Source organism: Larus michahellis, chromosome 1 (assembly GCF_964199755.1).
Source record: "Larus michahellis chromosome 1, bLarMic1.1, whole genome shotgun sequence".
NCBI lineage: Eukaryota > Metazoa > Chordata > Aves > Charadriiformes > Laridae > Larus > Larus michahellis.
The window spans coordinates 55,725,862-55,748,377 of NC_133896.1; the positions used below are offsets into that span (position 1 = coordinate 55,725,862).

The window sequence follows — 22,516 nt, forward strand, 5'->3', positions numbered from 1 at the left end:
AGAATCATATGGCTGCTATTCCCAACTACAATGGATGCTTGCAAATTGTGAGGATCAATGGTGTACCTGCTGCTTCTCCTTCACCCCACAAAGGGACATGAATTTTTGGCATCCCCTTCCCAGAGTAGCAAACTGTCATATAATCCCTGCAGTTTGGGTGTCATTTACAGTCTGCTTCACTTAAATGCTTCTCTGTTAACTGCATAGTCTGCTTAAATGCAAAGCCAGCGTGTATTCCCCATCAGCAGTTAGTGGATTAAAATGCTGTAAGGCTCAGAAAATTGCCTTTAAAAAAGGTCCGAAAAGTTGGCTTTTCTTTGTTGGTAACCCCCATTCTAGCACATTCTGTGTGATCGAGGGGGAGGTGTGTGTTGTCGACAGCACCAGAAAAATGCGGCTCTGAAAAAAAAAAGAAAAAAAAGTCGTGCACCTCACCAATTTGAGTTATTTTCAAAATTCATTTTTACCACTGTATACTCGCTCATTGATCACAGACTATAATAGCTGACTTTTCTTCTAGCTTCTTGTGGACACTACAAAAAATTTGGCAATACTAACCGCCCTTTGCTGCTTCTGTACAGAAATGTGTTGCAACTGGAGTTTAGCAGATGCTGCTCTTGCTGGTGTATGAACCAAAATCTAATCTGGCTTCCCGTTGAAGCATGAAAGGGCTAATGCAAGTCAACATTTGTTTTGTAAGCAGGCACAGCTGAAAAATGCTCAGAGACCATTTTCGGTGTGAGGGAAAGGTTTTCTTACTGCACCTCCAAGGGACTGAATTCAGTCATAAATATAGGGTATAACCTTCACCGAACGCAACGTCTGATGTGCTGCATGTTCGAAAGCCGAATTTGGCATTGGCTACTGGTCAAATGTGACTATTTAATCAGAAACTAGGAAAAAAATCTCTTCTCGATGTGATTAGAATGGCTGCTGCTGGCTGAGTGGTAAGTGGAAAGGTGGCTTCACCCTTCACAGCAGTAGTTAGGACGGCACTGTGGTATTTAAGTTAGAGGCCCCAGTGTTGCACAAACAGCTGTGATGATTTTGTTCAGCAAATATCCCATGTCGTCAAAGTAATCTTTTATGGTTGCATATTATAATTAAGTTGATTGCATATAGGCTGTTGGTTTAGTCTAATGATGTTATACAGATTGTACTGAAAAATTGAAAAATATGTGTGGGCTGTAAATGGTGGCCTAAAGCCACGTTTCTCTTCTCTGACCCTCACGAAGGATACCCAGTCAGACCTTCTCAGTGCTAGGCCAGTGAAAATTCTCTTAAAAAAATCTTCATCGCTACTGAAAGGTAGGGGTGTTGATGAATTAACTGGCAAGTTTCCATTTCAGCTTGTGCTCTATTAATGCTTTCTTGTGAGTTAAGTGGATGCTGTAGCACAGGGCTTTCAAACGGGGTGTGCCGAAGTGCTGAACAGCATACAAATAAATGACCATGAACCCTTATGAGCATTAAAGTGCATACTTGGCTTTTTACTGCTTTTACTTACGCTTGCACTTTCCTCAGCTTAAATAATGAAGTTCGGCTAATTTCACTTGTTCTTCAGTAGTTTCTCTTTCTAATCACACGGCTTATTGATTGGGTTGCAAGGATTAATTTTTCTATCAGGCAGAGTACTTTGACTGAATTTACAAAATCAATAAATCCTGTCTGTGAGCATGAGCATACAGCCTATCTAGTTAATATGTGGTTTATGTCTTGCACTCCCCCTTTTTGCTCAGGTATCCTAGCCTGAATTCCAGGGAGCTCTGCCTCCCTCAGCCCCTCTGTAGGGTTTCATTTGGCTATAAGCAGCCTTCCTCCCTTCCTCTTCTGTGCTGCTGCTTGTGCTGTCGGTTGTAATCCACCATATGGCAGTGCTTAATCATTACCTTGGTTGAGCGACCTTGAGTATCACTTGGGATTTCTTGGAAGACAAGGTTTTGTAGAAATGTGAGCACTGAGTCCCTTTGGCAGTATGTCTGTATTCAACGTAACATGCACAGGGCCTCACCACAAGCTGCAGGTTCAGAGCCATGTGCTTCTCTTCGCTAGCTCTCAAAAAACAGGAAATGCAGAATATTTTTTTAATTTGTTGTTATAAACCTGTCTTGGTATGTGACATAGTCTCTAGGATGAGATTTATTATTTTTTTTCTCTTGAGATGCTTACATGCAGAGGCTGCAGTCTAGTTTCTGTCACACTATTAAACGTGAAGTGTGGTTTAGAAATAGCAGGGCTTTCAGGTATGTATGCGTTAAGGGCAGGCATGCTGTTGCAGATTGAGATGACGAGCTGCAAAAAACACTTTAGCTCATCGTAAATATTTGTTCTTGCTACTGCTTACTACTAATGCACCCCTGCACTACGACTGGAGTCCTAAGTGTCCTGAAAGTGTCCGTATGGGTGCAGCCTCTGTATATTAGGCATATACTGCTCTGAGCTGCTACCAGCAATGAGTAGGCAGGAGTAAGCTCTCATCTTGGAATATGCCTGTGGGTTCCCTGTTAAGGCAGTTCTATGGTAAGACAAACAAAAAAATAATCGTGGCTTGCTGTATTTCATGAGCAGTGTAACTCTGTTGATATAGTAGCTGTATTGCAATGTTGTCTCTTAGTACACCCCGTCCCCTCAATTCTTCTCTACCCTTCCTTTTAAGCTGCTGGCAGCAGTCTTCTATGCCAGCTCCCAGATTTCTCTGGAATGTTTTACTAATTCTTGGAACAGTTCATTACAGATATAAAAATCTTGTTCAAACTTGAACTATATTTCAGAATTTTTCATACTTGTGAAATAAATAAATTATGCCCATTAAAAGAAGGAAAAGCAGACAAGCGTACAAAACCCGCAAAATGTTGCATGGACTGTGACACGAGTTGAATGAAAGAGATGGATAGAAGACTACCATTGTAGAACTTATTTTCTAGCCAGCAGAGATCTCTCTCCTTTTAGATGACCTGATTTATTCCTAATTTGAACATTAATTTAAAGGGTAAGTAGAGGGATAAAGGAAACAAAAGATTGTTGGTTTGTGATTTAAAAACTTACACTCTGGTCTGAGTAACTTTGAATTTCTGTGGTCATTCTAGACCTTTGGCTGAGCTCCATGTACAACAGCCTTGGATTGGCTCTTGGGACATCTGTTAATCTATATATAGGATTCACACACTTGCACACGTAAACAGGTGATCTCCTAAATATATGAAATGGTGTTGGGAACTCCAAGTACTTACTTAAGCCAAAATGAATTCAGGAGTGAACTGAAGTAATCCTTTTTGCCCTCCTCCCTGCCACAAAAATAAGCTGTATTGGGAAAAAAGTGCCTTATGTGCTGATTATAACTCATGCTTAGTATGTATCTATATACATTCATAAATCCCAGGAATTACTTAGTGCCTATTAAAAGTATCCTGAAAATGACCTTCTTCCTATTCTGCATTTTAGTCCTCTTGACAGTTGGTAGTTTCTTGCTGTGAAGGGACATGATGTTTAAAAATAAAAGGTGCGTATAATGGGTAGAGAAAAAGGGTAGTAGACGGTAACTGATATAGAAATAAGATATATTTAGAAAATTCATGAGGGAAGCTGAAGTCAGGAAGGGAATTTTAAGTCACTTGATGTAGTCTTTCGCTGTCTGGCTGAGACTGATTTCTAATAAATCTGGGAACAGCAGGGAGACTTCAGAAGAGCGAAAGACCAGTAACATTTTGCATCACTACTGAAAAAGGGTGAGTGAGTAAAGAGTGGCTAATCTGGTATCAGTTCCAGGAAAAAACTATGGAAAATTTGATAAAGAATTTAGGTGGTATAAGAATAGCAGTATAATCATGCTATTCAGCCTTTCAATTTGTGAAAACAGGTCTGCTCCAATGCAATTTTGTTGTTTGGATACGTGAAATTTGGTTGCTATGGTTGCTGGATGTAACAGACTTTTATAAGGTCTTTAACGTAGTAGTGTGGTGTATTTTGGTTTTAAAAAAAAGTATCTTTAAATTTAATGAAGTACTGCTTAAGTTGATTATGAACTGACTGTAATCAGAGAAAGCAGAAAAGCGTTTCTAGTTGGGATCAGCCTGGTGCGGTCTGGAAACAAATGCAAGACGGTAACAGTGTGGATGGAACAAAGATTAGTGAAGGCATAAATAATGACATTAAAAAAAATGGTTTAGATCATTTAGGCAAACTGAGACAGCTGGGAAAAATGTGCATAAATACAGGTGAGGGCACCAAGGAACAAAAAATGCCAGCCACGCCTGGGTGGGGGAGTTTTTAGCTTAAAATCCCTGACTTCGGGAGGCGAAAGGTAAATAGTAGGTGTAGTTGGAAATGGGAGGTAAAGTAGATGGTACTAGCAAGTAAATAGCAAAGTGACAAAACGGGCTAACGTACATTGCTGGATGTGTAAGTGGGAAGACATAACTAATAATGAGATTATCTGCATTTAAAGCTGCAAAGATGGACCTGATGCTAAAGGTCTGTGCCTTTTCTGTATACATTCAGTGAGATGTGCTAATTTAGGGTATGGAAATGAGTCCCTGAAGTGGCTCACTAGTGGAAATAATGCCACACACTGAGAGATTTAATGTGCCATTACCTAATAGGGCTGAAATCACTTAGTGGAATACTGCTGCTGGAAGGATGAAGTCTCAATCCCACTTTATGTTAGCGTTAGCAAATACCTGGCTATACGTTCATCCTCTTCAACTCACTAATGAGACAGAAAACTATTCCCTGTTTTGGTTGGGCTGTGGTCTCAGTTGTGTCAGTGAGTCCAGCCACCAGTCAGGGGAACATGAGAGATGATGTGGGGAGCGAGAGGTTTGACACTGTCGCAGCAAGCTCTTAGATGAAGTGCTCATGTAGATGTGTCATCACCTGATCTGGGTTTTGATCACGTCAAAATGACTCCAGCAAATGAAGAGCTCTTTGAACAGGCCAGCCGTGAGACTATATTAGCCCTCATGCTAGCGCAGAAGTAGAAGTGCGATCGCACGCTGGGTGGGAGGAAGAGGAGGAAGAGTCTGAGACTACCACTTCTGTTTGCAGTTTCACAGCCAAACGAAGGGCCTGTTCCTTCCCCGCTGCCTTCCCTCCACCTTGCTCTGGCTCTTGGTTGATCCCACACAGAATTAGCATGGTGCTCTGTACACCCTGCCTCCTTCTCTCCCTCCCCTGTACTAAAGGAAGTAGCTTCCTGCCCAGGGTGCATATATTAAGAAATCCTAGTTTGGTTTAAGAAAGAGAAGAGAGGTAACTTGGTTGCACGCTGTGTACAGAAGTACCTCCACAGGTAGGAAATATATTCTCACTGTCATAAACCTTTCAAAGAAAGGTACATTAAGAGCCAAAGGAAGTAGAAGCTAGACAAATCCAAGTAAAAATTTGAGTGTGTGTTTAAGTGAGGGTGATTAGCTGCTGTGCAAACAACCAAGGAAGAGATGGATCTCTTGTTAACTTCATATGAAGACCAGAACCCTTACTGGAAGATGTGTCTTAGTCAAATGCAAACTGCAAATAGGAGGTTGAAATAAACAGGTAAAATGGGATAATGTGTGTAAGTAGATGAAGTGTCATCTTCTTACATTTTTTGATCCCTGCTTTAGGGAGTGTACGGTATAAAGTTGGATATAATGTATGAAATTAATGTATTGGACAAGAGAAGTCCTTGAGAAAGGAAGCATAAGGGTTATAATGAGATTGTATAGTTGGACTATACAAGGAGTAGCTTTGCTGTCTGGTGGTTCCACTACATTTGTGTGGACTTCTCTTATGTGAACTATACAATGGACATAAGCTTGACAGAGAAAATAAAATGAAAAGAGGGAAGATGCCATGCCATTCATTCTATAATATTTTATGTTGAGTGTACTTAGGAGCTTGGGCTTGATTGCAGGCAGGATTCAGTATCTATTGATGTTCACTCAGGTTGTCCTAAATTGATGTGTGTGCGCACACGCGTGTATGTGCGCACACATGTGATTTTTTTTTCTTCAGTTTTGTAAGGACCCTTTTGTATGGACCCTTTAGTCTTTGACTGTAAGAACAACCTCTAGAATATTGCTTTGATTGTGTATTTTAAAGGGAAACTGCTGTTATAATATAAATGTTGAAATTACGACTATTCAAGAGATTTGCATTAGAAAAATATAATTGCATTTCATACAGGTAATGCATATGTTATATTACTCTAAAATAAATAGGAAAAATTCTAGTGATAAGGGATTCCTTTTGCTGTGGAACAAGGACACTTCTAGATATATCCATGGTATTTCACTTTCATGAGGTGTTTCTGAAGGTGAATTTCTGAGTTGAGGAAGGAAATCAGCCTTGTAATTTAGAGTAATGACCGATAATTTTGTCATATCAATTTAATCTACATACAGTAATTAGAGTTTTCAGGACTCATTAGCAGCTGGGGTGTCACTCTGTGTTTATTGGAGGACTGTCAGCCGGCGTTTCTCTTTGTTTGTTTTTTAATATTAATGGTTTGGAAAGAAGTTAGTGCTCTAGAAAGAATTGAGAAACAAGCCTGGCTTTGCGGATTTTTATCACCCTGCCAAGACCCTGCGCAACTTCCTCTCCCTTGTTGCCCGCAGCAGAATACGGAAACCTGACTGCTGAAGGCCACTTCTGCAATTGCAGGGGAGCAGGGTGGGAGGGAGGGGTCTCTTGGTTCTGCTGCTCGCTTGTGCCTTGGCATCCAAAGAAGAAAACAAGATGTGTTTGAGAATGTCTCGTCGGTTGTTTCTTGCACTGATGGGTTTCCTCCTCTTCCCTCTTTCTGCTGTCGTGCAGTGCTGCAGTTGAAGCTCCAGCAGCGACGCACCCGGGAGGAGCTGGTGAGCCAAGGGATCATGCCGCGTAAGTATCACCTAAACTCTTTGTTTTCGTGTTTTTATGTGTGGTTTTGAGCTGAGAACGGTTTCACCTATGATTTGAAAGATCAGATTCTCTGTTTCTGGATGAAAAACATCATATATGAGAGCCCCACCCTGTCCCACCCAGCTTGGTCCTCTTGAAGTGTTGCTACTCTAGGTATGGGGCCACCTTTGATACTGAGGAAGAGGATAATGGCTCCAAGCGTAACTCTACTCCAAAACAATGTTTTCAGTTGATCACAGTGGAAAAGAGTCTTCTGGAGAACATGCTATGTTAGAAGTGCCTTATATACTTCACACATGTTGGTAATCACTCTTTTAACAGGCTTCCTGCCTCTGCAGTTTCTGTTCTTGTTTGTCAGCTCCCCAGACCTCCAAGGCAGTTGTAACTTTGTACGCACATATTCCATAAAACTGAGTGAAAACAAGCAGAGCATACAAGATGTTAACCAACAAGGGGACATGTTTTATTTTTGTAGCTGGAAAACAAAGCTAGAAAGAGCCCTATGGGCATCAGCCAGCCCCCTTCCTGCAGGGGAAGGCAAAATCTGCAGAGCCAGAGAACTTTTACTTGTCTGGGTGGACGCATAGGATATGCCCTAATGCCAAGCTTTAATATATTCACTGTCAGGTTAGTGTTGGAGAACGTAGTATTTTGTTTTGTTCCCCTTCTTCCCCCTAAAATGCAAAAAGGTATCTGACAAATAGTTTTGTCATGCTTTGGTACCTCCGAACTAGATGACTTAAAGCTAACAACTTGAAGCAAGACCAAAGAGCAAGTGTTTATTTTTGAGGTCGTCTCAGTTTCACTTAACACCTTTAGTAAAAGGCAATGGATCAGGTATATGTTTTCTTCTTTCAAAAGCTTTCCCCTCCCCCTTTCCACAAACCTTATTTGAAGACAGTGTAGTAATGAGGAGTTTCTCATTCCTTCTATTTCTGGGGTGCACGCTGTAATACGACACAGTAATGTGACTTAGACTTTGCTAAAGGCGTAAGGTTGGGCTGTCAGCTCTCTCTCTAAATGAAGAGAACCTGTCAGCAGCACTCTGTCAGCTGAAGTGGCTCTCTGGAAGGTAGTGACATGCTCAAGATGTTTCAGGGACCCCTACTTAAAATTCTATTAACAAATCAAAAAGGAAAGATTGTCCTGTCTGGAGATAGTACCTCATGCCTGTCTTCTTATTTTTACCTGGGCAACTCATATACGTGCTTCTACAGAATATACTTATGTGCTTTTGGATGAAAGACTGGTGTCCCAGTGACCGTGCCCTTTTACTAATGCTTCCCAGAAGAAAATGTTCCTGACTTCTTTGTGGTCTCCTGCTTTAGGTGGATAAGTATGCAAATAATAGCATTAAATTATGTTCAGTACTGGCTTTCTTCAAAGTGTGGCTGGCCAAACTTGCGATTCCTGAGAAGGGTCTGTTTTACGGGCCCTTTGAAAATGAGGCCCTTGCAAGTAATTCAAGTAAGGCACCCAGAGTAATTAGTCAGTCTTGAATTTGTTTAAAATATAGCCTAAATAACTAGTCTTTGCAGACTTGTGCCCTTCATTGCTTCACTTACGTCTCTTACATGTAAGTTTTACGACAGACCAAAGAATGCTCAGTGAAATATCATTGTGAAAATACTGGTAACACATGAAAAGGTCCTTTCTGCAATGGTGAAAAAACACTTTAGCAGATCTGTTCTAAACATGATTTGAAATTAGTTCCTTCCAAGTCATGGTATCATTTAGCCATACCTGCCAACTGGAAATAACCACATATAGGGAAATGTTTAAAAAATTATTTACCTGAGCCATTTTTAATGAGACGATCAGATGGGAGATAAATTGTGATACTTTGATACTTAAAGCAAAAGTCCCATTTTTAACCTGAGAAGTACAGAGGATGACTAGAGGCCATGTTCCTCCTTAAGGCGTCTCAGAGCCGTGACAGCTTTGCTTCTACTTTCAGCAGTTCAGAACAGACATTTTTACTTACTACTGGGAATGTGCAGGTATCCTGTATTCCTTCGTCTCTCTGCCCTCTACCCCCTCTCTGTGAAAACATTTAGGTACTTAATCTTGTTCCTCTGTCATCTACTACTAAACGTGGCTATACTGGGTCCCGTGTCTCCTTCTTGAGTTTTTTAGTTAGGAACCAAGCGCCACACGGCCCTTTATGATGATGTAACAGAAATATAAAAGTGGGAATCCAGAGAATAGTTTGGTGCTGAATGAAATGAGCTGGAGTGCTCTTTCCATGTGAAATGCTGGTTGGCTTCTAGCCTTTATTTTCCATCTGGAGAGCCGTAACGTTCTTGAAAGAATTTGGGTAGTTGCAGTTGTATCTACATTAGCATTATAGCTTGCATCAGGAAGGTGCTTTTGAAGTGAAGCTCCTGATTGCGCCTGCCTACTGTACCTTGCTTAACACCGTGGAATGAAGCTTGAGAGTTGGATTAAATATTCTACACTGCTAATATGCATTCACTCCATGGGACCAGACTGCACCTTGTCTGGCACACCACCTCCCATTCCACCTTCACATGTAGAGTGTGGATGTCAGTTCCTCAGCATCAACTGTTACTCTGTGCAGATTTGGTCTTAATGTGCTATCCTACATGTTAATTTAGATTAGCCTTTAATACAGATCAGTGCCTGGATCTTGTAGCCAAACACGTGTGCAAAAATCCATGAAGTAAAAGGTTTTGTTTTAACATTAAAAGCTATTTAGTGTGCAAACTCACTTTGGTACCTTTGGTTCTCCTGACTGCAGTCTAAATCTTATGTGGTGTTTAGATTCAGCCCAGTGCCCTAAATGAGAAACTGTATTTCAGGCTTCCATCGACACAAGGTTTTTCGACACTGTAAACCTGAGGAGTGGGAGAAGAGGCATTGGTGTCCCATCAAAGTGAGCGAGTCACACCACTCCTGCTTTGCTTGTTCAGAACAGAGCTGGGAATTGCTTACTTTGTTCCCATGTGGAATTTTGTTTATACGGTAGAGAGGAAAGGCAAATGTTTCAACATTTTTTTACCGAGTACACTTAATCTCGCTTGAATAACGTTTCCAACCCACCAGCCACCTACAGGGCTATGCTTCACTAAAAGATTAGTGTATTGTAGTAAGAAATAAGGCATTTATAAGCAGTGACAGAGGATTCAAAATAATTGGGTTTTATGCTTCATTAATTCTTCTTGCTTTCCTGTTATCACTTTGTGTAACCTTTTACTAGTAGCAGGATTCAGTAGTTGAAGACAAAAATTCTCAGTTGCCCATAGAAAAGAAGTGGGAAGCAGGTCTTCATCTGCATCTGACGTGCCTGTGATTTGAGCTAGAAGGACTGTATCTAAAACAAGGAGAGATGAGTTTTCATATTTATTCAGGTTTTGGCCTATTTTATGATAGTGTAAATAGACAAGCTTTTTTGCTATTTGCATTTTTTTGGAGCTATGCAGAGGTGATTTTCATCTTCTCATCCTCATAAAATGCAAGCTAAACAAAAACTGCCGTCTGTGCTCAACTTTGAATTCTGTCAGGCTGTAGAACAGTCAGATGCTGTCAGTTTTTACAGTGTTGGATTTAAAGGTTAGAGCTATCATAAGGGTTTTTTTTGGGAGTATTAAATACCCAATTTTCCACCCTTGAAAAGAATGTTTAAAACAGTAGCTAACATGCATCTGAGTAGAAAGATGTGTGAAAAGTATCTTCAACTGAAACAGCAAAAATTTTTAGGGGAAAGACATTTGTCAAATGTAGCGATACGCTGCTTTGCAAAATATCTTACGCTTTTTCTGTTTTGCAAGGTTTAAAGCTTCACATGCCCATTGTTTTATCCATCAGGATCAGGGTCTTTGGCTTCTGGCTGCAAACACAAAATATAGGCAAGCAATACCAGGTGGCAGAATCATGCAGGAAAGCTGTTGTTACGACCATCAGATTCACCCAGGCAGGTGAAACAGAAGATCATTTCTGGGAACGTGCCTTGTGTTGCTCTATAGCAGTGCTTTGTGAATATCTGAAAGGTGACGCAGGCAGCCTTTGAAAAGGGCATCGTCTGGACTGAAAACTAGGAGGGTGGCTGCAGTACAGCAGAGAATTTCCAGGAGCTTCTTTTTCACTTCAGTGTATTGGATGTTTGCCAGTTTTTGCGCCCACATCCAACTACTCTGACTGAATGTTTGCTTTCCAGGATGCGATATATGCAGAAAGCATGAATGTATCTAGAATCCAAACAGGATGGAGTTTGTGCTGTTGTTCTAATGTGGCTGCTTTTACAGGTGCTGAGGTGTTGCCATGCGATAGGTCTGTGTTACCAACACTCCAATGCAGTTTTCTGCTTGGACCTGCAGCCTCTTAGTTTCTTGAGCGTATTTTGGAATACAAGATTTGTGAATCTTGTGCTGCTGGGTTTCAGACTCTGCTGAAGAGAGTGTATTTTATCTCCGGACTGCACAAGGGTGTGTGTGCCATAGTTCAATTGCAACATGGCACGCAATTAGGAATGATTGTAATACTGAAGGCAGTCTAATGATTATAATCTCATTAGGCCTCTCATATCACTAGCTGCATATTTTTTTTTTTTTTTGCAGCTATAAGGTTAATGGAGAAAATGTAGTATTTTTTGTAAAAATGAAGTACAGTATTTGCTTTTTTGGAGGGGCTGTGAGACATCTCTTAGAATTAATTCTAAAGGAATTGCCATTTACTGGGGACACTTAGTGATTTGAGGATACAGAACACGGGTTATGCTTTGGCATATCAATGTTGATCATCATTTAGGCAAAGCTTGTAACTGGCTTTCTGCATCCAGCACAGCTACCATCACAAGAAAACAAGCATCTCTGAGGTATTGATTTCAGGAAGTGAAATGCTTGCCGCCTGTGAGCTTCTAAAGTTAAACCACGTCTCTAGACTTTAACACCTCAACCCCCAAATTTCACCATACATCCACACTTGTGTTTCTGTAGGGTCACTAAAAATGATATTGCGGCGTTAGCCCTTACCTGATAGTCTAACCACTTCTCAATTTTAAAAAAGTAATTCGGTTGATGAAAATTATGCACTTCCAACTTCATTGCATAGCTCTATATTTAATATTTTATTCCTGTTCATATTTTCTTATTAAGCTGCCAGTTTTAAACCTGAAACTTGTCAACGTAGTACATGGGGCGGTAGTTGAAGGAGACCTGTACTTTGAGGATATAGTCAGTTCCTGGTTCCCGTTACAAACATTAGCTACAGTAGAGCATATTAAATGTCAGAAACAAAAGAAAAAAACACCTTGCTTTCTTAATTTTTAAAGTGTTAATTGTGAAATAGGAGCATTTTTCAATATGTGTCGAAGAAAGGAGAGGCAGTAAGCTGGTGGAACATACACAGTTATCTACATGTGTAGTATTTTTCATGCCAGGAACCATTCCGCAGTCATGGTGATGACTTCAGGTGCAATTCTCAATGTCTGAACAATATTATGTCTTCTACATAAATGGTAGGATAGAAGATGAACTGCTGTGCCTACGTGGAGTTCTACTCTGGAAGTGTTGCAGTTTGGCTACACAGTCGACATTTCAAGACTGTTGTGTGTTATATTTGAACCGCAGATAAACCAATTGCTTTAAAACCCTGAAAGAGCTCTTCCTGCTTTACCTATCTCTGCTGCGTAACATGTTCCCATCATTCTCTGGCTGCTTTACATATCAGATCTTTGTAGTGATGTTCCCTATAGTTTTTGGAATATATTTATAGTAACAAATCAAAATGATAAATTTTTACTTCCCTGCCATCTAGTGTCTGCTATTCTGCCCATTAGTGACTGCTTCACTTTCATACCTTTTTTCCACAAAACAAGCTGAAACTGTACTTTGATTTAGGATAAGGAGTTAAAAACAAACATATGGCCTGTAAATGTCATTACTCCCGGACTTGTTTAATAAAATGTCCAAACCTGTCAAGTCTTTAAGATCTAGAAATAATAACAACTTCTTTTAATACTCCATTTAACCTCTGAAACCTTGCTATTTCCCGGTTCATTGTGTACAGAATGGGACCTCAAAAATAGAGGCTACAGCGAGACTTTTGATATACTTGATGTCATGCTCTGAGAGTTAAGGCTGGAACACTAAGCAGGTATCATAAAAAAAAACAAAAGCCGTAGATGGCACTTGCAGCTGTATCTCTGTTTGTGGCGTGTAGCACAGAAACTGTAACTGGTTTTATTTTAATTTGATCATCTACCTGTAACCTGTCCCACAGGAATTATTTGCTGGTTCTTTGACTTTGATCTCTTCTCTTGAAGCACAATTTCAAAGCCTCGAGGCTTTGTGTGGAGAAGGAGTCCGCATGTTTAAGCCAAGAGTCTCATTGTCAGGGGCCTAATAACTGCACCTGGTTTGTTTATATTTTTAGATAGCTGTCTGTGTTTGTTTTCCATGTGTTTATATCTTCTGTGATTAATGAGACATGATTGGAGTAGGAGAGTTCATTGTTAGTAACAGAAATGTGCTGTCTGCCCTTTCTGAAGTTGTAGAAAGAAAAGGCCATGCTCAGGGGTTTGATAGGCTGCATTTAGTCCTTGATCCCTGCAGTGATAAAAGATTTAACTCTGCCGGTTGCAAGAGAAGCATAATAATTCAGGGGAGTAAAATCTGGTATGTAATACAGCTTTTTCCCCTTCGTGTTCCCACAGTCATCTTGGGCTCATTCTTACTCGTTGTCTGGGAATGGTCTCTCCTTTTCCTTCTCATGGCCCCACACCTCCCCTAGTCTGGACACTCCGTAAAGTTGTCAAAAGAGTTTGCAAAGGGCAATTATCCAAGAAGCAGGCATCAAGTCTGATCTAGGAATGCATGGATCACAGGGTTCTCACTAGAAGTTCCTTATCTCCTCTTTCCTCTTGGAGGCGGCATAATCCTAACTGTAATAAAGCTTTCTTTTATCTTTTTTATTTTTCAGTTTCGGATTTAGGTAATGTCTTTTCAATGCCAAGAGTTAACGGGGGTGGGTTATACTATGGAGGGGGTTATACTATCTGTATTTGCTATAAATGTTCTTTGACACAAAGCCGTAGCCATAGTCACCCATAGATCTGATAACTGTTGCCACAGGTGACAATTTCCATTTTGCTTCTAAAGAGGGAGAACTTCCTGAGAAATTGCACCTATCTGCTAGAGTTTAAATTAACTCGGTGTTGGGCCTTGAAAAATCTTAGCCCTTTCTCTCGATAATTTTGCATGTTTGCATATTTTCCCATACTTCAGGCTTTTTACACAGTCAAAACTAATGAAAACCTTATGCTTCAGCTGTATCATGAAGGAGATAACCGCTGTAATAAAGTTACTGATGGTTTTGATGAGTTGTGGATGTGGAGAGGTGCTTGGTTCAGGCTTTGGAAGGAGCTCAGCTGGTGTGCGGCTCCATGGTGAGCTGAGCTGAGGCAGGGTACCACAGCCCCAGCTGTACGGATGCTTGTGCAACCAGGGCAAGCCCAGTTCAGGGAGCTGGAAAGTGGCTATTTTGGGGAGCAACAGCTTTGTGAGCCTGTATGCTGTGTGGGCTCATGAGTGTTGATGCACGAGAAGGGGTAGCTCTGTGAGGTTGGGTGTCAGGGAGGCAGCTCTGAGAGCTCAGAGCTCTTCTCCAGCTCTGGCTTTCATATTAACCTGAGACTCACCAAACTAACTAACATGGCCTTTGTTTTGCTACTGTCTTTTGTGCCTTATCTCTATTGATTGGAATACCTCGGTAACAGGAAGGACTCCGTAAAGCCTTAGCACTATAACTGTTATGCCACTCTTTGGTAGCGCTGGCAACAGTAACAACGTGGGGAAGAACCTTTCTCCAGTTTGAGACTAGGGACACTTGTAATTCTTTAAAAACAATGACATTGTGCTTGAGAGGTGTCACGGAAGGGCTGCATTTGTTTGCATGCCAGAGATGTGTTTCTCACCTTCATAAAAATACTTGGATTGGGTTTTTTAGGTCACTTTTAAGTTTGAATTTTCTAATTTTATATATTTGGGGGTTTGAATAATCACAATTTACTGGTCGTGGCTTCTTTTCTTATCCTTAACTTTGATACGGAGATCTTAGCCTTAATCCAAGGGCTCTTACCAATGCCACGGGTATGAAATCAGCAAGAATGCTCAAGTATGATCAGGTCTGTGTACCAGATGTGAAACTCCCTGGAGCTGCATAAGGAGAAGAGGGTGCTGATGGAGATCTCTCTTCTATCACCTGTGTATTCCCCACCCCATTTTCGTATTTCTCCAACATACTGCTCTTTGATACTGCCCCACTAGCAAGATGATTCATCTTTCTGTGCCTGTGACCCAGGTTTTGATCACTTTTTTCTTACATCCTATGAAAAATGGTATTTGGAAGCGGGGTGGAGTTGAAGGGAGGAAGAAAGTGCCAACTGCCTTAATCTGTGGTTCAAGCACTGTGCCTCTTACCAAATGCTACACACCAAATGCTGTGGGGTGGGAGCCCCACCCTGAACTGACAGCGGAAGTCATCAAGTCTATTTGCAGCACTTTATCTCATCTTTTTACGAAAGCATAGTAAACAAGAGAGAGAAACTAGAATTTGGTTGAGAGCAGAGGTGAATAGCTGCAGCAGGCGGCCTTCTGCCTTTCTGAATTAAGTCAGCATGTCTGAGGTTGGGTTTCAACATGACACGAGCTTCTCTTTGTCGCAGCAAAGGAAAATTTTACCTTTCCTTCAGGAACTGATCTAACAACAGCAAAATACTTGGTTGAGTAGCCTTTTTACAAACATTGCCTGTTGTCTGACTAGCTGATGTGCAGTTCAAATATCACTTGGTTGTCTATGATGGGCTAGATACCGTGGTGAAGGAAAGCTCATGTGCTGTCTCCTCCGTGTCAGCCTCCACATCTGATAGCCTCCAGTAGTGCCCTTACCAATTGCAGAAGGTTTTGCCGCCTCTCCTCCCCCTAGCCACTTGAGCTCATGACAACCTGTGAAGACCTTTTTGCCTTTCTGTCTTCCCTTTATTTGGCTCCTTGCAAACCTTGGTGTCTTCTGTAAGCTGCATAAGCAGAAGCTGAGTGTACAGATATTTTGACCTTTTTTTCTCAGCAGTTAGGTCAGTCCCCTTTCCCTGCTGTGTTTTGTTCTTAGAGTGACTGAAATTGGTTCTGATTCCACTTGTTTCTCGCACTAAGTAACAGGAACTTGAATATCTGCATATGACTGTCTTTGAAAGCTTTGCAAGGCTACAGTTTGCTTTTGTACACTGGAGGATAAATCCTGCACGGAAATGTTTGAACGATTTTGTCCGTCTTTTTGTCTCTACTGTTACATTGGAGATTTGGGTTTGATTCCTGGGCCTTAATTCAGTCTGTTTATAGCAGCACCAGTTTGATGCTTTGCAGCACTATTTCCCTTCACTCACACATTGCCATCTTCAAAATGTGGCTTAGGCTGAGGGAACACTGAATGCATGTGTTGCAGTTTTGGACCCTGTTTCATAGGAATTAATACATTGCTTTGAAGCGAAGAATAGCAACTTGCATCTCTCTGCTTTGTATGGAAAGGTGTGCATCATTGTAGATGGTCCTGTGTGCTGCTGCTTAGCTTTGGGGGGGTCAGGTGGAAGGACAGTAGTTGCAATGTATAGCTGCAAACATTTTTGAAGCAGGGTGGAGGCACAAAACAGTTGCATCATTGATCTCCAGGGAGATTTCTTGTGGTAGCTAAGGGTGTGACCACAAAGATACTAATACTTCAGGAATTCTGGTGATGAAGCATCAAAATGCTTCGCAACAAGTAACAGAGAGACTAAAAAACTAGGATGGATGTGGTAGGAGTTTAATGAGATCCTGGGTACTAGGAAAATCATGTCCTGCTGTCAGTCATCTAAAATTGAGGGGTAAAGCTCGTCCTCCTAACAGGAGATGTTGCAAATTGCCAGGTGGTTGTCCAAGTGGGACAAAAGTATGTACAACTCAGTGAAGGGCACCTGGTGGACTGTGCTGTTCCAAAACCTGTTGGTGATGCTATTGTCCCTTCTATCACTAAGTCATTTTTAGTGCTTGTTTGGCCATCTGTAACATCAGGCTGTTTTCCTAAGGTGGATGGGTCAATGTGAAGACATGGGGGCTGTGGTTCAGCAGCATGGGGGCTCCTGCTGTAGCGCTGGCTTTAAGCCCAGCCTCTTATTTCTGACTTTGTCTGGCAGGGCAGTTTTTGCTCAGTTTTGCTGACACTACTATTTGTGGAGCTGTGCTGTAAACCAGCATACACATCCAGGTTAAAATAACTCTTTCAAAACAACTGTGATCTGAGTCCACAAGTGGTTTTGTCAGCATAACTGAAGGCTGACGTGCTTTGTCCCAGGCCTAGGTACAGGAACGAAGGCAGAAAGTGTAACTGCAGTTTATTGGTGACGAAAATACTGTGCACATATCGTGTAGAAAAAAATCAGAAAGGCAGGCAAAAGGTATACCTAACTTCAATTGGGCATTGCAGAAGTTACTTCTGCATTCTCAAATTATCTCAGTAGTAGAAAAATATAAAATAATTTTGTTCTGCATACAGTGGAAAACAAAAACTCTTAACAGCTAATACTACTGTTATAGTTTGGTAACTACTTTTTTCCTCTGGCAGCACTATTCTCATCAGGGGCTCACCCAAGTTTTGCTGACAAAGGTAGCGAAGCTGGCTACCCACTTAGCTAGATCAAGGACTCAAAGCGAGTTAACTAGTAGCTCTTTTTGGGGAGGGGCAAGTGCCATGGAGAAGTGCTGGCGTTACTTTATGGTGACAGTTCCCTAGTGCAGTAGGAGTACAAACGGGGCATCAATGGCAGGGCAGAAACACGTGGGACATGGGGGAGGGGGAAGAAGAGGTCATTACTTAAGCTGGGCCTACCACCAGACTAAATATTTGTTGAACTGCCTCCACAGGAAGTCAAAGTGTTAAATGTCTTTTTGCACTTCTTTGGTTTAGTAAGGTGCTTGACACAGACTTGCCTGGCCTTTTTTTAAGCAAGCTGGGACAACTCAAAGCTGCGTGTGCAACTGGGGAGAGAACAGTACTGGAATAAAGGCTTGGTGTCAGACCGGGAAGATGCTTTTGGGTGGGGAGGGAGAAGGTCCGTGTCTGATTCTATTCAGTATTTTCAGAAATTTGGTGTAAACAAGGGAACAACATGTGCATATCTATTAAGCTTGCAGGTTAGTAGGCTGGGAAGAGGACAGGATTGGGACTCAGAATATTTGGAGAAGCTGAGAAGTATGGGACAAAACCAAAGGAAAATGCAGAGTTTCTACGTAATGGTGTGTCTAGTCAGTGGCATGAACTGAGGATGGAGGATGGCTGGCTAGATAGCAGTTCTGCAGAAGAGGATTGGAGAGCTTTCATGGTTTGTGAGCCAAGCACAAGTGAACATGTTACGCATTTTATGTACACACAAAAAGGCAAACTGGCTGGGATGTATAGCTGAGAAGTGTTATTTAATAATCATTTAGTTCTATAAAAGCTGATATAGACTAGGCTGGAATATGTACCCAATTTTGGATGCTATACTTCAAGAAAAATGGAGGTCAAATGGAAGGAGTCCAAAAAAGAGTAAACAAGCAAAAGTCTGGGAAATATTATCTAAAAGGAAAAGTTGAAACAACTGGCTTTGGTCATTTTATGTAACAGAAGATTGTAGGAAAAACAAAGTTTTCAAATGTATAGGGATAGATGCAAAGAGGAATAGAATAAATTGTTGTCTGCAGTGACTGGAGGTAAGGCAGAGAATAATGAATATAAATTGTAGGAAGGGAAATGTAAGTTAGACATTCAGAAAGGTTTTTAATTAGTAAGGACATCTATGCACTGGGATAATTTATCTGCAACAATATTGCATTTTTTCATGAGAGGTCTTCAAGAACAGGTTAGACAAAGTACTGTAAGGAATAGTTTAGTATATTTTACCCAGCCTGAGCAGTCTCAAAGCATTAGGTGACTGAAGTTTCTTCATTCCTAGTTTCTGTGGTTATATCTGCTGCTTCAGGTACCGAGGGCTGTGGATGTGAATCCTGTGTCAGTGACAGAAGAGCTACCCTGTGCCACCCTGGTTACCACTGCCCCTGCTCCACCAGCTAAGCCACTCATTTCTGTACACCGTGAGAGTGAACCAGAATAGTTGATATAGCTGAGAACAGTAGAGCTTTGTCAGTATGGGTAATTTTGAGTGGAATGGGTAAAGCAGCACTCAGGTGAGCAAGCCAGAAGGGTAGGAATAGTTTTGCAGGAATCATTGCCAAGTGGCTGGGAAGGGCAGTGGTAGGAGCTGGAAAAGGTGCATATCCACATTATGGGGCTCCCATGGAACTTACCCAGAACCTTACTGCTTCGGAGTTATTCATAGAATTATTTTTTTTCATTTGCTATAATAAAGTTAACGGAGTTGCTCCACAGCTCTGAGCTATGTAATCATTTCAAAGCCAGAAAAATTTGCAAGGCTTAGTTGACTTTGAATGGAGTATGATTTTACAATAGACACCCTCTTCTGACATGTCAGCCCCATCCTAGATTGCTGAGGGAAGCAGGGAAGGGTTTGTGCCCTCTTGACATTTTCAGAGGTCGAATATGAAGTCCTCTGTCATGTTGCCAGCCCAGAGAGCTACAACCCAGTGCTCGTTTCCAGAGGACTAGTCATGAGAGACTGAAATTGTTCCTTACAAGATTCTTCCTGTAGCAGTTTTGCATTACTTGCTATTTAATGCGTATGTGTTTTAGGGGAGAGTTTTTCTTTTTTTTTGTGCTCAGGGATTGTTTTCTTCTTGCTTTTGTTCTTCTGTATGCAAGAGTTTTCTTGGACTACTTGTAACATCAGCTGAGCTGCTGCAGTTGACTTTCCTGATCATTTGCTATGGTCAGGGAAATGTCACTTAAAGTTCATGTGCTGCCTCTTACTGACGGCAGAGGCAGGCAGGAAGGGGACAGTAAAGAATTACTGTCGTGCCTGCACATTCCGGTGGTAGAGAGCTTTTGAAGGCTCAAGAGGAGGTCTGCTTCGCTTGTCTCCAGAGCAGATTTTTATACTGATTTATATATTGTGTGGTATCTTTGCTGAAGCGTACCTGAACTTTTGTTTCACTTTTCTGTGGTACGCATGCAATGAAAGAAATACATGTTTAAGTTCAAGCACGTGCATATTCACAAGCAATTAATGCGATTTGAAATGAGTACGTCCCAGTGTTATTTGTTACTTGCTTTTCATCGAAGTGTGATGGTCAGACTGCCCAGGAACTGATGTCTCAGCTAGCCAGTGAAGTTTTTTCTATTATTTTTGCAGTTACTGCAAAACCGTATCTCTATCTCTACTTTGGTTTATCCCAAAGTGCAATCAGTGCACTCCCATTTCATAGCTTGCGTAACTTTCTCTGCTTATTTCTCTCCATAACCAGATTGTATGAAACTGTCTTTAATCTGAACAGGAACTATTTGCCTCATCATTGTAGGGGTCTGTATACTCACTCGCTATGGTTAGTTTCCAGTTACTGTTAATTTATTCTACAAATTATTCTTCATTCACTTCTGTAGTCTGAATCGCATCTATGCTCTGGTGTGTTCAGAATTCATGAATATGGACTAAATTCTACTTTTTTACCCCATTGATATGAACCTGGAGGGACTCTGTCTATATTTCACAGAACATGTGTCTGTCTTAATGCTTTGTCTTTGGCTACTCCATTTTATTCTGTAGGAAAGAGTTTAGAAGCCTACAGATGCATTAGGAGTAGTTTCTTACATTGCATTTACGCAAGGACTTTTATTTTTCAGTAGTCTTTTGAGATTTCATTATGAAGTTGCATTTGAGAAATAGTTATTGGTCATAAGTGGAAAATGAGTATACTATATTTCATAGGACTTAGATGCAATACTTTGGAGTTCCTAACTGTACAAGTTCAGATTTCTGTCTCCAAAAGGCTTGCAACTTATCTTTAAAGCTGAAGGTTTTTAACTTTGCTGTTTAGCTAGATGGCAATTTAGAAACTTCACCGTGCAGTTTTAAATATGAGTATTTCAGAAATATGGAAAGAAATTACTATGTTCCCTTCAGCTAGTTCTGAATACAAGCCACAATGTGATTGTTTTAAAAAATAAGCTACTTTGGGGATTCGGGAAAACCATGAGGAGCTAGTGACACTTACTACAGCTGAGTTAGAACTAATGTCACCCTCTTTCTCCGGTTTTACTGTGGGACGTGAGCTTTGTGTGCTCCAGAGGAGCCAGGCAGAGTGAGAGATTCCTCCAGGGTTAGTACGGTCCTGGACAGCAGAGGATCCGTTTCTCAAAACATGATCTGTTTTGGCTCTGGTTTTATACTGGGCCCAAGGGGGCGAGGAGGTCTGTTATATGGAGAGCTGCTGTTAATTCCTCAAGTCTTGATTTTCTGTCAACAGGCAGATGTACTTTCCTGTCCGAGTGTTCCTGTTCTCACGATAGTTTCTTTTATATAGAGCAGTATATATGTCCTGTGGACCTGCAGAATTTGCAACCAGCCCTTGCATGTACACAAAACACAGGTGCAGAGTAAGGAAAGACTTGCAGCTTCCTTTGACATTAAAAGGTAGTAAAGAGGATTTACAGTTCATTAAGATCCTCCTCCATCCTTCCAACACTTTCATGTATCTCTTCAATGTTTCAGTGCCATTCCCTTACTTAAGGGTCCTGAATATCGTACTCTATGTTGAAGCTTATAAAAGGCATTTACTGCGGGGCTGGTTTTGACTCATGTTCTTGGACCCAACTTTGTGAACGGTGGTTAGTGCAACTAGAAGTGTAGCCCATATTACTTTCTTCAGTAGCCCACAAAAAGTCCAGGTCAGCTCCTGTAGCTCCTGTGCTGTCAAACGGGATATGTCAATTCACATCACTTTATACCAGCTGGAGATCTGGTCCAGTGTGTTGAAAGATGCAGGAGGCAGTTGCCGCGGGGTATTTGTTGACTTAGTTGGCCTGAAGGGATGTGCAGTGAGAGAACTTCCATCATTCTAATTGATTCCCTAAATGTTTTTCTCTCAACAGCTCTGAAAAGTCCAGCTGCATTTCATGAACAAAGAAGGAGTTTGGAGCGGGCCAGGGTAAGATGCAATGTGCTCTTTAATGTTTTGGGGAAGTCAGGAGTGGTATGGTGTTGTGGGCATCCTGTAGCTGTTAGTGAGATGCAGAAGGAAATCGTTCATATTCTGGATGTAATACAGCACTATGCAGTCAGAGATGTATTGGATGGGATGTTCTTCAGCTTGTATGTGGTGGTGGTTAACCCTCCGTGAACTAGGCGTGCCTAAAAGCCAGTGAATATGGTGCCTGGATTTCCCCTGGAGTCTTCTTTTTAGAAGTCGCTGATATTCTTCTTCCCCACTGTCCATATACTTTACATTTTTATTTTTATAGTGTCTTTTTTGTCCTTAAACGCTCCTATCGTGTGGAGCTCAGCTCCACCTTTGAGGAAAGTGTATGGTTCTCTGTTACCTGCACGTGCACTTGTTTATGTAGGACATTAGAAATTGAAAATTTAGTAGAGAGAATCCCCCAGAAAATCTTGTAACATGAAATGGCAGAGACTTCTGGCTCTATAGAAAGAGGAAGCCAGATGTCACACTTCGTGCGGCACCTTTGCTAACTGGGG

General features: G+C 41.3%; 1 protein-coding gene across 2 annotated transcripts in view; it reads left to right on the forward strand.

The window, feature by feature from the left end:
- The window catches only part of MRTFA (myocardin related transcription factor A), a 100,361-nt gene that overhangs the window by 62,315 nt on the left and 15,530 nt on the right, over positions 1-22,516 (forward strand). For both annotated transcript variants that reach the window (XM_074578236.1, XM_074578231.1), the window contains 2 exons: positions 6,793-6,858; positions 21,913-21,968. In XM_074578236.1, coding sequence (XP_074434337.1) covers positions 6,852-6,858; positions 21,913-21,968 — 63 coding nt within the window. In that variant the 5' untranslated portion in view covers positions 6,793-6,851. The remainder of the gene's footprint in view (positions 1-6,792; positions 6,859-21,912; positions 21,969-22,516) is intronic.